Raw genomic sequence first — 14,030 nt, 5'->3', positions numbered from 1 at the left:
CTTGATATCCTCATTATTCCACCTCAAATTTAGCACTGAATCATAGTAATTTAACTGAGCCAATTTTAACGTTAACCAGTCAGATCCCAAGATAAGATCAAATATCAAATGCGGAATTACCAAACATATCTGAACGCTAATAAAATTATTAATACAGATCGGAACAGCTACTTGTTTACAAATTTGCTTAGACTTCTTTCCAACAGCCGTAATGATGAAAGTAGACTTAACAGGCATTTCCTCCAACTGAATACCCTGTTTCACTAATGACTCATACCACTGAGAACTAATACATGATATATGGCTACCAGAATCAATCAAAACTTTAACCCACGCCCCCCAAACTTTCAATTTAACAACGGGATTGACTACTTTATTACTTGAATATTCATTATTCTGCTCGGGTTCATACAACAAATCGTCTCTAACATCTAGGTCATATGGTAACACTTTCATGACAAGACACTTCGCTACCTTCGTACTAGGCTGGACTTCTGACCTAAGATTACAGCCTCTGGTTAGTTTAAAGGTTCCCTTTGTGTATTGACGTTGGACTCATTAGTACATTGCTCTGGCCCCCGTTGGGAATTTCCTGTCCTATATTCAGGTGCTCCGCTCCTACTGTTATGCTGAGGTCTGAACTGATTGCGAGCTTCGTGATTCTGTGTTCTTAGGTTATGTCTCATTCCGTTGTGATGACTAAAGCTCTGTATATTCTCCGTTCTACTCCTAAGGTTACCTAAAGCATCAAAACTGCCTAGTAGGTTCTCCATCTCCTGAATAGTACCAACTCTTTGCATGCAGGCCGCTTCTCTCACCCTGCCCGGAAAATGTCTCAAAAGTAGTCTTACTACATCAGACCCCTCGGTTATACCATCTAAGTTCTGAAAAATCATGACATGGGCCAGGAAGTACTCGGTCATAGTGACTCCCTCATGCTGTTTGTACCTCCCAAATACCACCCTTTCTCTCTCCCGAGCTTGTATCGCTTCATTCCAGAATTTATCTCTAAACTTATTTCTGAATTCTTTCAGGTTCGTCATCGTTTGCATATATACCATGAACCAAGACCGAGTTTCTCCTACAAAAGCATGGTCAATATTTTCCATAACGTCTTCCCAGTCCATAGACCCTTCCTCTAGACGCTTTTCAAATCGTTTTTCTATCATCTTAAGGAAATCTAGCGGGTTCGTTTGTTTCCCATTAAATTTAGGTAGTTCAATTTCCCTAATGTAGCTATTTCCTAGACATTGCTTTCCCGTGAAAACCTGTTTATCCTTTGCCACCTGTTTTAACTGATTTTCTGCTTTCTCCATCCGGCATTCTACATCTTTGTCTCTCCTATCAATTTCGCTCTCCAAAATAACCTGCTTCTCTTTCAATGTCCTAATTTCAATCTTATTCTCTTCAGCTATCGCAAACCTTTCTTCACTTGCCCGCGTCTCATCTTCTATTCTAAGCTTTACTGTGTCTATCTCTTGTTGGACGTGGTCTTTGAATACCCGTATTTCCCCTCTTTGAGTCTCAACTCTCTTATCAATACTAGTGACCTGCCTCATTACTTCCTCCCTAGTAGAGTTGTTTTCCTTCCCCATTAATTCCAACAACTCACTCCTCTGCTCTACAAATTTCTTTTCTACCTCTTGTTTGTTTTGCTTAGTTATCTCTTTCTGTTCCTCTATCTGCTTGTTAAAGCTTTCATTTTGTTTAAATAATTCTTGTAACTGTTTGCTATGTTCGTCCATCCTTTTATTAGCTTCTACCTTGTGTTCATTCAATGCCTTACTTAATTCTCGTTTAGTTTGTTCTACTTCATTTTTAATTTCTGATTTAGTTTGTTCCAATTCCTTTTTTATTTCAAATTTATTTTGTTCCATTTCATTTTTTATTTCAAATTTACTATCCTCTATCTTACTTAATATTAACTGCATCATTTCCATTAACTGATCATTATTATTACTTTCATTGTTAGTGTTTACTTCCGCTTCGCCCCCCATCCTACTATCATCTGACTCCATACTGACTTCTTTCTGTTTGCCTTCACTCTCCATACTACTTACACTTCTATCTTCAATTTCCTCTACTAAACTACACAACTCTTCCTCTGAACTCAATACGTTATTGCCTTTTATCGCCCGTCCACTGCGCAACATTCTCTCCTCTTTCGTCTGATCAGCCATGACCCTCCCCACAATCAAACACTCCTAATGCAACGTGGATATCCAAATTTTGCCCATAATACGAATTCTGATATCGTTACTGTCATTAACTGCTCCGTACTTAATGATTTTCTCGCCCTACGTTGGAGCGGCATTTATGTGACTTCCCCTTCTCGGAGAACAATCATTGAACGAGAAATGCAACCATGCAAGCTAAGGGCGCCAATCTTTAAGTTGATGACTTAAAGATAAAAATTTATAATCAAGCTTGGACGGACTCTTATCACAGGGGTGGGGTGATAGTGCACTAATCATTAAGCCGGAGAATTAGAAATCAAAAGGCTAATTAAGGCAGATTGATTAAAGTGAACTAGAAAAATACTATTTATTATATTGAATATAAATGACGACGGTTTAACGAGAACTGAATTTAAAATAGGAAATGAATTTAACAAAAAGTTGAATGACTCTACTTCGCGAAAACTTGCAATATTTTTAACTCGCTTGCTCACCATGTAGTCTTGTTCTGCTGGTCCTTGGAAAGCTTCCATCCTTGTAGCTGGAACATCACCGGTCGTCTTTGAGATCTCTTCATCTGCAGCTAAGTACCATTCCTGCCTTGCTAAGTGTACCGACCACTAATTGGAAGATGGCTTCGACACTAACACTCCCTATTATGCTCTATCCCATATATTGGAGATGAGCCCTAAGTCATAGTTAGAAAAACCTCCTTGGGTTATGTGGAGAGGATACACAATGAATAATCCTTCCAACTTTACTGAAAATGTGCCCTGAAGTTTCATTTCTATCTAGTTTAATACTACCTATTGTCTTAGACTGGTACAAACCGGTCTAGTAGCCGAGCTGTACGTACTTCCTGATGAGAGTGGCTATACACCCCTCATTCAGAAATTCCTAAGTACCACGTCGTGGTAACGAAATAATTAATGTAGAAGTGATAAACTATCACACTAGTCCACTATGGTACAACAACCATAAGACAAGTTCACAGACCTACAGCGATATACAAGATCGAAGAATCAAGAATCCAGAAGAAGAATAATAATGAATGCAGAATGAAGAAGAAGAATGAAGCCAAGAGCTCCAACACGCCCTTTTATAACCTTCTCTGGCTCTAATTACAGGTCGCTACACGTGGTCCAATCAGTTGACACGTCTCTCCGCACTCCAGATATTAGAGTTGATGGGTCTTAACCATGATATCAACTGTTCTTCTATTAGTCCTTTCACTCAGTATCCATGGCAACATGACGCTCCTTTGAAAATATAGGCGGTGATCAGTTTGAATTATTCTGGTCGAAATACGGTAGCTGTCGTTATAACGCTTGAACACGTGCTCGCTTTTCCCAGAATTTGATGTCTAAATTTGTCCTTCCTTCTTCCTCGGTGATGTGGCAAGATAGAGGAAATCTACTGCAAGTTAAATTTAAACGAATGTCGCAAGAATCTAAGTGAATATTAGGATATTCAGCCCTCGTTTACAAGTCGTAGTTACAAAGTAATGAAATGATAGTGAGCAAATGATCAACCATGAATTATAATACAATTACATACCAAGATAAATATCATGACGTTAAATTCCTGAATTAATTACATATAATAAAATTAACATAATTACACTGTGACGTCTGGAACGTTACCTACGCCCCCATGAGTTCTTAACAAATATCACATGAGTTGAGAACTCACACTCTTACTCCCACATTGACTTAAAATACCTCTATTACCTGCCCATTACGAGCGACATTATTTTCATACAATTAATTATATCTCACTGTTTCCATATCTCTCTTAGACTGCTTACCATTGCGAATGTCTGTTATTTCAGTTCATCTTGAGGTTTAGATACTAAATTATGCCCAACATGAGCAACTTTCCATTTTTTTAAAAACAAGATTATCTTTGAGAATATAACATAATATATATACAATTCAGATTACAAACTCTCCCGAGTGTCTATTAGTCCTTTTACTCTCCATCTTTCCGACATTCTCTGCTAGATAGCAGTAACACGTTCTCTTCCAATCTTTTACATTAAAACCATGGAAAACAAATGATACAATCAATTTACGCCTTAATCACTCTCTCGAATGTTTCAACCTTATCTTGAAGCAGGATGCAATACACTTCACACGAATACACACGCGATTTAAGCTCACGGTAAAATTATTGCAAGTTAGAAATGCACATACGGGAAAATTAATTGTTTGCCATTGTCAGCTTTAATTAGCCTTCGGTAACATCTCAGAAAAGAGATAAGATATAACATTTCATGGCCTCACATACAGAAAACAGATGATCTATCGGCATGAACGAGCGTAAATCTACCGCTAGTTACAAACACCTCCCTTGTTTACAAACACAACTAGGAAATACCACCACAATTGAAAGGTAAACTCATTCCGCTCGTAGTCTGACATAACAGGTAGCAACTTCCCCGAGTTACTGACCTATATCTCACAATCCGGTTCAGCCACCTCACACGACAGGTATCTCCGTAAACTACTAATGTTATATGAACCATTCATTACGCACTCGCCATCCGCTAACTTGTAAGCACAGGGTCCTAGTTTTCTATGTACTTTATAAGGACCTTGATATAAAAGAAAAAATTTCTTTGTTACCTTATCCTCACTGTTTGACAACATGGGAACTCTCACCAAAACCATATCACCTACCTCAAAGTTATCAAGTACCTTACGTTTCTGCTGCCTTTTACGTTTATCTCCAGATTTAATCAGGTTCTCCCGTGCCAGTCGGACGTAAAATTCAGCATTACGAGGTGGTTCCTCAGGCAAACCTAACACTCTCACTAGTTCATTCTGGGGCTCAACAATTAAGGGATTAACGTATTGACTGTTTGATAATTCAATCACATCGTCTGCTAACATAGCTTGAATTTGATCCTCTACGGCTATGGCATATTTGTGTGGTATCGGATACCGCGGTCCGCTAAATGGAGTCTTATCCAGCACAGAAAAAGAATGCTCGTACAGATGGGTAACACCAGGTTTCTCAGAAAAAATCTCCATGTGTTCACATAACACTTCAAATAACTTGTCCTTCTGGACTTCATTTAATTGATTTCTACCTACGGCTTCTTTCAAGCCACATATTTTATCCTCATTAATCCACAACTGGCACAAATTCAGGCCCTCACTAGCCTCTTCATTAACTTTAGAAACCTCTCTCATTCTCCACACTGTACTAACTTCCGTTTTCCTTTGAATTTCCTCCTCAAACTTGACCTTGATATCCTCATTATTCCACCTCAAATTTAGCACTGAATCATAGTAATTTAACTGAGCCAATTTTAACGTTAACCAGTCAGATCCCAAGATAAGATCAAATATCAAATGCGGAATTACCAAACATATCTGAACGCTAATAAAATTATTAATACAGATCGGAACAGCTACTTGTTTACAAATTTGCTTAGACTTCTTTCCAACAGCCGTAATGATGAAAGTAGACTTAACAGGCATTTCCTCCAACTGAATACCCTGTTTCACTAATGACTCATACCACTGAGAACTAATACATGATATATGGCTACCAGAATCAATCAAAACTTTAACCCACGCCCCCCAAACTTTCAATTTAACAACGGGATTGACTACTTTATTACTTGAATATTCATTATTCTGCTCGGGTTCATACAACAAATCGTCTCTAACATCTAGGTCATATGGTAACACTTTCATGACAAGACACTTCGCTACCTTCGTACTAGGCTGGACTTCTGACCTAAGATTACAGCCTCTGGTTAGTTTAAAGGTTCCCTTTGTGTATTGACGTTGGACTCATTAGTACATTGCTCTGGCCCCCGTTGGGAATTTCCTGTCCTATATTCAGGTGCTCCGCTCCTACTGTTATGCTGAGGTCTGAACTGATTGCGAGCTTCGTGATTCTGTGTTCTTAGGTTATGTCTCATTCCGTTGTGATGACTAAAGCTCTGTATATTCTCCGTTCTACTCCTAAGGTTACCTAAAGCATCAAAACTGCCTAGTAGGTTCTCCATCTCCTGAATAGTACCAACTCTTTGCATGCAGGCCGCTTCTCTCACCCTGCCCGGAAAATGTCTCAAAAGTAGTCTTACTACATCAGACCCCTCGGTTATACCATCTAAGTTCTGAAAAATCATGACATGGGCCAGGAAGTACTCGGTCATAGTGACTCCCTCATGCTGTTTGTACCTCCCAAATACCACCCTTTCTCTCTCCCGAGCTTGTATCGCTTCATTCCAGAATTTATCTCTAAACTTATTTCTGAATTCTTTCAGGTTCGTCATCGTTTGCATATATACCATGAACCAAGACCGAGTTTCTCCTACAAAAGCATGGTCAATATTTTCCATAACGTCTTCCCAGTCCATAGACCCTTCCTCTAGACGCTTTTCAAATCGTTTTTCTATCATCTTAAGGAAATCTAGCGGGTTCGTTTGTTTCCCATTAAATTTAGGTAGTTCAATTTCCCTAATGTAGCTATTTCCTAGACATTGCTTTCCCGTGAAAACCTGTTTATCCTTTGCCACCTGTTTTAACTGATTTTCTGCTTTCTCCATCCGGCATTCTACATCTTTGTCTCTCCTATCAATTTCGCTCTCCAAAATAACCTGCTTCTCTTTCAATGTCCTAATTTCAATCTTATTCTCTTCAGCTATCGCAAACCTTTCTTCACTTGCCCGCGTCTCATCTTCTATTCTAAGCTTTACTGTGTCTATCTCTTGTTGGACGTGGTCTTTGAATACCCGTATTTCCCCTCTTTGAGTCTCAACTCTCTTATCAATACTAGTGACCTGCCTCATTACTTCCTCCCTAGTAGAGTTGTTTTCCTTCCCCATTAATTCCAACAACTCACTCCTCTGCTCTACAAATTTCTTTTCTACCTCTTGTTTGTTTTGCTTAGTTATCTCTTTCTGTTCCTCTATCTGCTTGTTAAAGCTTTCATTTTGTTTAAATAATTCTTGTAACTGTTTGCTATGTTCGTCCATCCTTTTATTAGCTTCTACCTTGTGTTCATTCAATGCCTTACTTAATTCTCGTTTAGTTTGTTCTACTTCATTTTTAATTTCTGATTTAGTTTGTTCCAATTCCTTTTTTATTTCAAATTTATTTTGTTCCATTTCATTTTTTATTTCAAATTTACTATCCTCTATCTTACTTAATATTAACTGCATCATTTCCATTAACTGATCATTATTATTACTTTCATTGTTAGTGTTTACTTCCGCTTCGCCCCCCATCCTACTATCATCTGACTCCATACTGACTTCTTTCTGTTTGCCTTCACTCTCCATACTACTTACACTTCTATCTTCAATTTCCTCTACTAAACTACACAACTCTTCCTCTGAACTCAATACGTTATTGCCTTTTATCGCCCGTCCACTGCGCAACATTCTCTCCTCTTTCGTCTGATCAGCCATGACCCTCCCCACAATCAAACACTCCTAATGCAACGTGGATATCCAAATTTTGCCCATAATACGAATTCTGATATCGTTACTGTCATTAACTGCTCCGTACTTAATGATTTTCTCGCCCTACGTTGGAGCGGCATTTATGTGACTTCCCCTTCTCGGAGAACAATCATTGAACGAGAAATGCAACCATGCAAGCTAAGGGCGCCAATCTTTAAGTTGATGACTTAAAGATAAAAATTTATAATCAAGCTTGGACGGACTCTTATCACAGGGGTGGGGTGATAGTGCACTAATCATTAAGCCGGAGAATTAGAAATCAAAAGGCTAATTAAGGCAGATTGATTAAAGTGAACTAGAAAAATACTATTTATTATATTGAATATAAATGACGACGGTTTAACGAGAACTGAATTTAAAATAGGAAATGAATTTAACAAAAAGTTGAATGACTCTACTTCGCGAAAACTTGCAATATTTTTAACTCGCTTGCTCACCATGTAGTCTTGTTCTGCTGGTCCTTGGAAAGCTTCCATCCTTGTAGCTGGAACATCACCGGTCGTCTTTGAGATCTCTTCATCTGCAGCTAAGTACCATTCCTGCCTTGCTAAGTGTACCGACCACTAATTGGAAGATGGCTTCGACACTAACACTCCCTATTATGCTCTATCCCATATATTGGAGATGAGCCCTAAGTCATAGTTAGAAAAACCTCCTTGGGTTATGTGGAGAGGATACACAATGAATAATCCTTCCAACTTTACTGAAAATGTGCCCTGAAGTTTCATTTCTATCTAGTTTAATACTACCTATTGTCTTAGACTGGTACAAACCGGTCTAGTAGCCGAGCTGTACGTACTTCCTGATGAGAGTGGCTATACACCCCTCATTCAGAAATTCCTAAGTACCACGTCGTGGTAACGAAATAATTAATGTAGAAGTGATAAACTATCACACTAGTCCACTATGGTACAACAACCATAAGACAAGTTCACAGACCTACAGCGATATACAAGATCGAAGAATCAAGAATCCAGAAGAAGAAGAATAATGAATGCAGAATCAAGAAGAAGAATGAAGCCAAGAGCTCCAACACGCCCTTTTATAACCTTCTCTGGCTCTAATTACAGGTCGCTACACGTGGTCCAATCAGTTGACACGTCTCTCCCCACTCCAGATATTAGAGTTGATGGGTCTTAACCATGATATCAACTGTTCTTCTATTAGTCCTTTCACTCAGTATCCATGGCAACATGACGCTCCTTTGAAAATATAGGCGGTGATCAGTTTGAATTATTCTGGTCGAAATACGGTAGCTGTCGTTATAACGCTTGAACACGTGCTCGCTTTTCCCAGAATTTGATGTCTAAATTTGTCCTTCCTTCTTCCTCGGTGATGTGGCAAGATAGAGGAAATCTACTGCAAGTTAAATTTAAACGAATGTCGCAAGAATCTAAGTGAATATTAGGATATTCAGCCCTCGTTTACAAGTCGTAGTTACAAAGTAATGAAATGATAGTGAGCAAATGATCAACCATGAATTATAATACAATTACATACCAAGATAAATATCATGACGTTAAATTCCTGAATTAATTACATATAATAAAATTAACATAATTACACTGTGACGTCTGGAACGTTACAACGGTTCATATGCATTTATCGTTGAACTCGAAAGACGGGTTACGATTTGGTCATGAAGCAAAGCGCACGGGTATCGCAAGTACAATATAATAACTTATGGGGCAGACGACCAAGTCCCTTAACTTCAAATATCGGCTGGCATTAAATACTCACTTCTGTTACAGTGGGAGGCTTCATAAATCCATTCGCCCCCAAGTTGGACCTGAGGACGTTAATAGAACTCATTCGAGGACAGATGACCAAACCCTTTCCACAGCTGGGATTGCCCGCTCTTGATCCTTTGCAGCTAGACATTATATCATTCGACGTAGATCACGAGATTGGCAGGTAAGATTTATTTAACATATAAATTTTGATTATTGTTTTAAAGGGTACAGTGATAAGATTAACAAGTTCGCCTAATAATAACAACCAGAGGGAAGCCCGGAAGCCTTGTAACGATTACAGCTCTGTTTGAATAAATTACGAGTAGAAATTAACATTTTAAAGTAACGGTTACAAGTAAAAATTACTAAAAAACGTTCGTTACGAGTGTTCTGTCACTAAACAGAAAAGCCTTCACTGAAAAACTGGAGGTCAGAGATAGGATATGGAAGATTGGGAATATCAGATCAGAGCTCAGCTCCCAGGCAGAAAAAAAATATACATAAATAAAAATAAAAGGGAGAAAAGGGTAGAATTCTATCCTTATGTTGGAAGATCGTCTCCCAACAGATTGACCAATCACGTGTTCACCTTTTCAAGTCCGCACCACATAGCTGACGGAGACTGAGAAGGATATAAAAGAGCTAGGTCTGGCACTTACCAAACAGACAGGCTGTGAAACAGATGCTGAAGAAAGCCCGTGGTAATCCCTCTGAATATGAAAGGTACTTCTCGGTCAGAGAAAAGAAAGGAGCTACACCAACAGATGATCTGGCAATAACGGGCAGAGATCAAAGATAGGACTCCCTCAAACAATGTACAGGTTACAGTAGGTGTACAAGAGGGAGGGGAAGGAAAAGGAGGAGATGTAGAAGACAGGTGGTCTAATGTTCTAAGGGGAAGGAGATTGCAGGCTAAGGGCTCTATTCAGGATCAGAATTCAGGACGGGTGTCTGTGCGAAATCGGTACGAGTCACTCCAGGTAGAACAACAGAGGGAAGATGAGGGACAGGGAACTGTTGCTGAGATCCGTGGAAGTAGGAGGAAGGGAAAAGGTAGGAAAGGGAAATGTAGAGTAGAGGATAGGAAAAGACAGGTGGAACGGGGTCATGGGAAGGAGAAAAGGGAGAAGGAAGTAGCTTCTGCAGCTATCAAGAAAGATAGGGCTGACCAGGAGGGGAGGGGATCAAATGAGGTGGGTAGGGTTGAAGCTCTGGTCATGGGGGATTCCATCGTTAGACACGCGGGGAAAGTGTGTGGAGGAAAGGGAACCAGGGTAGAATGTTATCCAGGAATTAGGTTGAGGCAGATGTTGAGGAAAGTAGAAGAGAGGGAGGAGGGGAAGGAGAAGGTGGTAGTGTTTCACGTTGGTACCAACAACGTAAGGCAAGCTGATATAAGTACCAACATAGTTGGAGATGTGTGGGATCTGGTAAATGCAGCACGGGTGAAGTTTAAGAAAGCGGAGATTGCTATTAGTGGAATACTGTGTAGGAGGGATACTGACTGGAGGGTGAGTGGGGATTTAAATGAGACTATGGAGTGGGTATGTGGGAAACTGGGAGTGAAATTTCTAGATCCTAATGGGTGGGTAGGAGATAGGGATCTGCGCTCGGATGGCCTTCATTTAAACCGCAGTGGTACGTATTAGTTAGGAAATTTGTTTGGAAGGGTAATAGGGAGGTACATTCAGGGAAACGGGATGGCCTAGGGAGCGGTGATAAGGGAACAGCGAACTGGAAATCAAGTAGGGATGACATAAAATTGTTAGTGTTGAACTGTAGAAGTATTGTAAAGAAAGGAATAGAATTAAGTAATCTAATAGATATATATTTACCAAATATTGTAATAGGAGTTGAATCATGGCTGAGAAATGATATAGTGGATGCAGAAATTTTCTCACGGCACTGGAGTGTGTATCGTAGAGATAGGATAGGAATGGTGGGAGGGGGGTGTGTTCATTCTGGTGAAAGAAGAATTTGTAAGCTACGAAAAAGTTAAAGATGAGACACATGAAATTCTAGGTGTAAGGCTCATTTCTGAAGATAATAGGCAACTTGATATATTTGGAGTGTACAGATCGGGAAAGGGTAGCACTGACGCGGATTCAGAATTATTTGATAGGATAGTCAGCTATGTGGGAAACGACATGGAAAGAAATGTGATTGTAGCGGGAGATCTGAATTTGCCAGATGTAAATTGGGAAGGAAATGCGAACGACAGGAAGCATGACCAACAAATGGCAAATAAGTTAATATGGGAAGGACAGCTGATTCAGAAAGTGATGGAACCAACCAGAGGGAAAATATCCTGGATGTCGTGCTGATAAAACCAGATGAGCTCTATAGGGAAACTGAAGTAATAGATGGTATTAGTGTTCATGAAGCTGTTTTTGTGGTAGTTAAAAATAAATGTGATAGAAAGGAAGGTCTTCAAAGTAGGACTGTTAGACAGTACCATATGGCTGATAAAGCAGGCATGAGACAGTTTCTAAAAAGTAACTATGATCTGTGGTAAACGGTAAATAAAAAATGTAAACAGACTCTGGGATGGGTTTAAAGAAATTGTTGAGGAATGCGATACAGGTTTGTACCATTAAGGGTGGTAAGGAATGGTAAAGACCCACCTTATTATAATAGAGAAATAAAGAGACTAAGAAGGAGGTGCAGACTGGAAAGAAATAGAGTTAGAAATGGCTGTGGAAGTAAGGAGAAATTGAAGGAACTTCCTAGAAAATTGAATCTAGCAAAGAAGGCAGCTAAGGATAACATGATGGCAAGCATAATTGGTAGTCATACAAATTTTAGTGAAAAATGGAAGGGTACGTATAGGTATTTTAAGGCAGAAACAGGTTCCAAGAAGAACATTCCAGGAATAATTAATGAACAAGGGGAGTGTGTATGTGAGGATCTTCAAAAGGCAGAAGTATTCAGTCAGCAGTATGTAAAGATTGTTGGTTACAAGGATAATGTCGAGATGGAAGAGGAGACTAAGGCCAAAGAAGTAATAAAATTTACATATGATAACAATGACATTTACAATAAGATACAAAAGTTGAAAACTAGAAAAGCGGCTGGAATTGATCAGATTTCTGGGGATATACTAAAGACAATGGGTTGGGATATAGTACCATATCTGAAGTACTTATTTGATTATTGTTTGGTTGGAGGAGCTATACCAGATGAATGGAGAGTTGCTATAGTAGCCCCTGTGTATAAAGGAAAGGGTGATAAACATAAAGCTGAAAATTACAGGCCAGTAAGTTTGACATGCATTGTATGTAAGCTTTGGGAAGGCATTCTTTCTGATTATATTAGACATGTTTGTGAAATTAATAACTGGCTCGATAGAAGGCAATTCGGTTTTAGGAAAGATTATTCCACTGAAGCTCAACTTGTAGGATTCCAGCAAGATATAGCAGATATCTTGGATTCTGGAGGTCAAATGGACTGTATCGCGATTGACCTCTCTAAAGCATTTGATAGGGTGGATCATGGGAGACTACTGGCGAAAATGAGTGCAATTGGACTAGACAAAAGAGTGACTGAATGGGTTGCTATATTTCTAGAAAATAGATCTCAGAGAGTTAGGGTAGGTGAAGTTTTGTCTGACCCTGTAATAGTTGAGAGGGGAGTTCCTCAGGGCAGTGTTATCGGACCTTTATGTTTTCTTATATATATAAATGATATGAGTAAAGGAGTGGAATCGGAGGTAAGGCTTTTTGCGGATGATGTTATTCTCTATAGAGTGATAAATAAGTTACAAGATTGTGAGCAACTGCAACGTGACCTCGAAAATGTTGTGAGATGGACAGCAGGCAAAGGTATGTTGATAAACGGGGTTAAAAGTCAGGTTGTGAGTTTCACAAATAGGAAAAGTCCTCTCAGTTTTAATTACTGCGTTGATGGGGTGAAAGTTCCTTTTGGGGATCATTGTAAGTATCTAGGTGTTAATATAAGGAAAGATCTTCATTGGGGTAATCACATAAATGGGATTGTAAATAAAGGGTACCGATCTCTGCACATGGTTATGAGGGTGTTCAGGGGTTGTAGTAAGGATGTAAAGGAGAGTGCATATAAGTCTCTGGTAAGACCCCAACTAGAGTATGGTTCCAGTGTATGGGACCCTCACCAGGAGTACCTGATTCAAGAACTGGAAAAAAATCCAAAGAAAAGCAGCTCGATTTGTTCTGAGTGATTTCCGACAAAAGAGTAGCGTTACAAAAATGTTGCAATGTTTGGGTTGGGAAGAATTGAGAGAAAGAAGAAGAGCTGCTCGACTAAGTGGTATGTTTCGAGCTGTCAGCGGAGAAATGGCGTGGAATGACATTAGTAGACGAATAAGTTTGAATGGCGTTTATAAAAGTAGGAAAGATCACAATATGAAGATAAAGTTGGAATTCAAGAGGACAAACTGGGGCAAATATTCATTTATAGGAAGGGGATTTAGGGATTGGAATAACTTACCAAGGGAGATGTTCAATACATTTCCAATTTCTTTGAAATCGTTTCGGAAAAGGCTAGGAAAGCAACAGATAGGGAATCTGCCACCTGGGCGACTGCCCTAAATGCAGATCAGTATTGATTGATTGATTGATTGATTGATTGATTGATTGATTGATTGATTGATTGATTGAT

At 39.2% G+C, this 14,030-nt stretch overlaps 1 protein-coding gene across 1 annotated transcript in view; it reads left to right on the top strand.

The window, feature by feature from the left end:
- LOC136873961 (uncharacterized) overlaps positions 1-14,030 on the top strand; it is a 76,066-nt gene that overhangs the window by 36,231 nt on the left and 25,805 nt on the right. Inside the window, exon 3 of the mRNA XM_067147360.2 lies at positions 9,414-9,576. Coding sequence (XP_067003461.2) covers positions 9,414-9,576 — 163 coding nt within the window. The remainder of the gene's footprint in view (positions 1-9,413; positions 9,577-14,030) is intronic.

This window comes from Anabrus simplex, chromosome 5, assembly GCF_040414725.1.
Source record: "Anabrus simplex isolate iqAnaSimp1 chromosome 5, ASM4041472v1, whole genome shotgun sequence".
NCBI lineage: Eukaryota > Metazoa > Arthropoda > Insecta > Orthoptera > Tettigoniidae > Anabrus > Anabrus simplex.
This window is presented reverse-complemented; position numbering and strand designations above follow the sequence as displayed.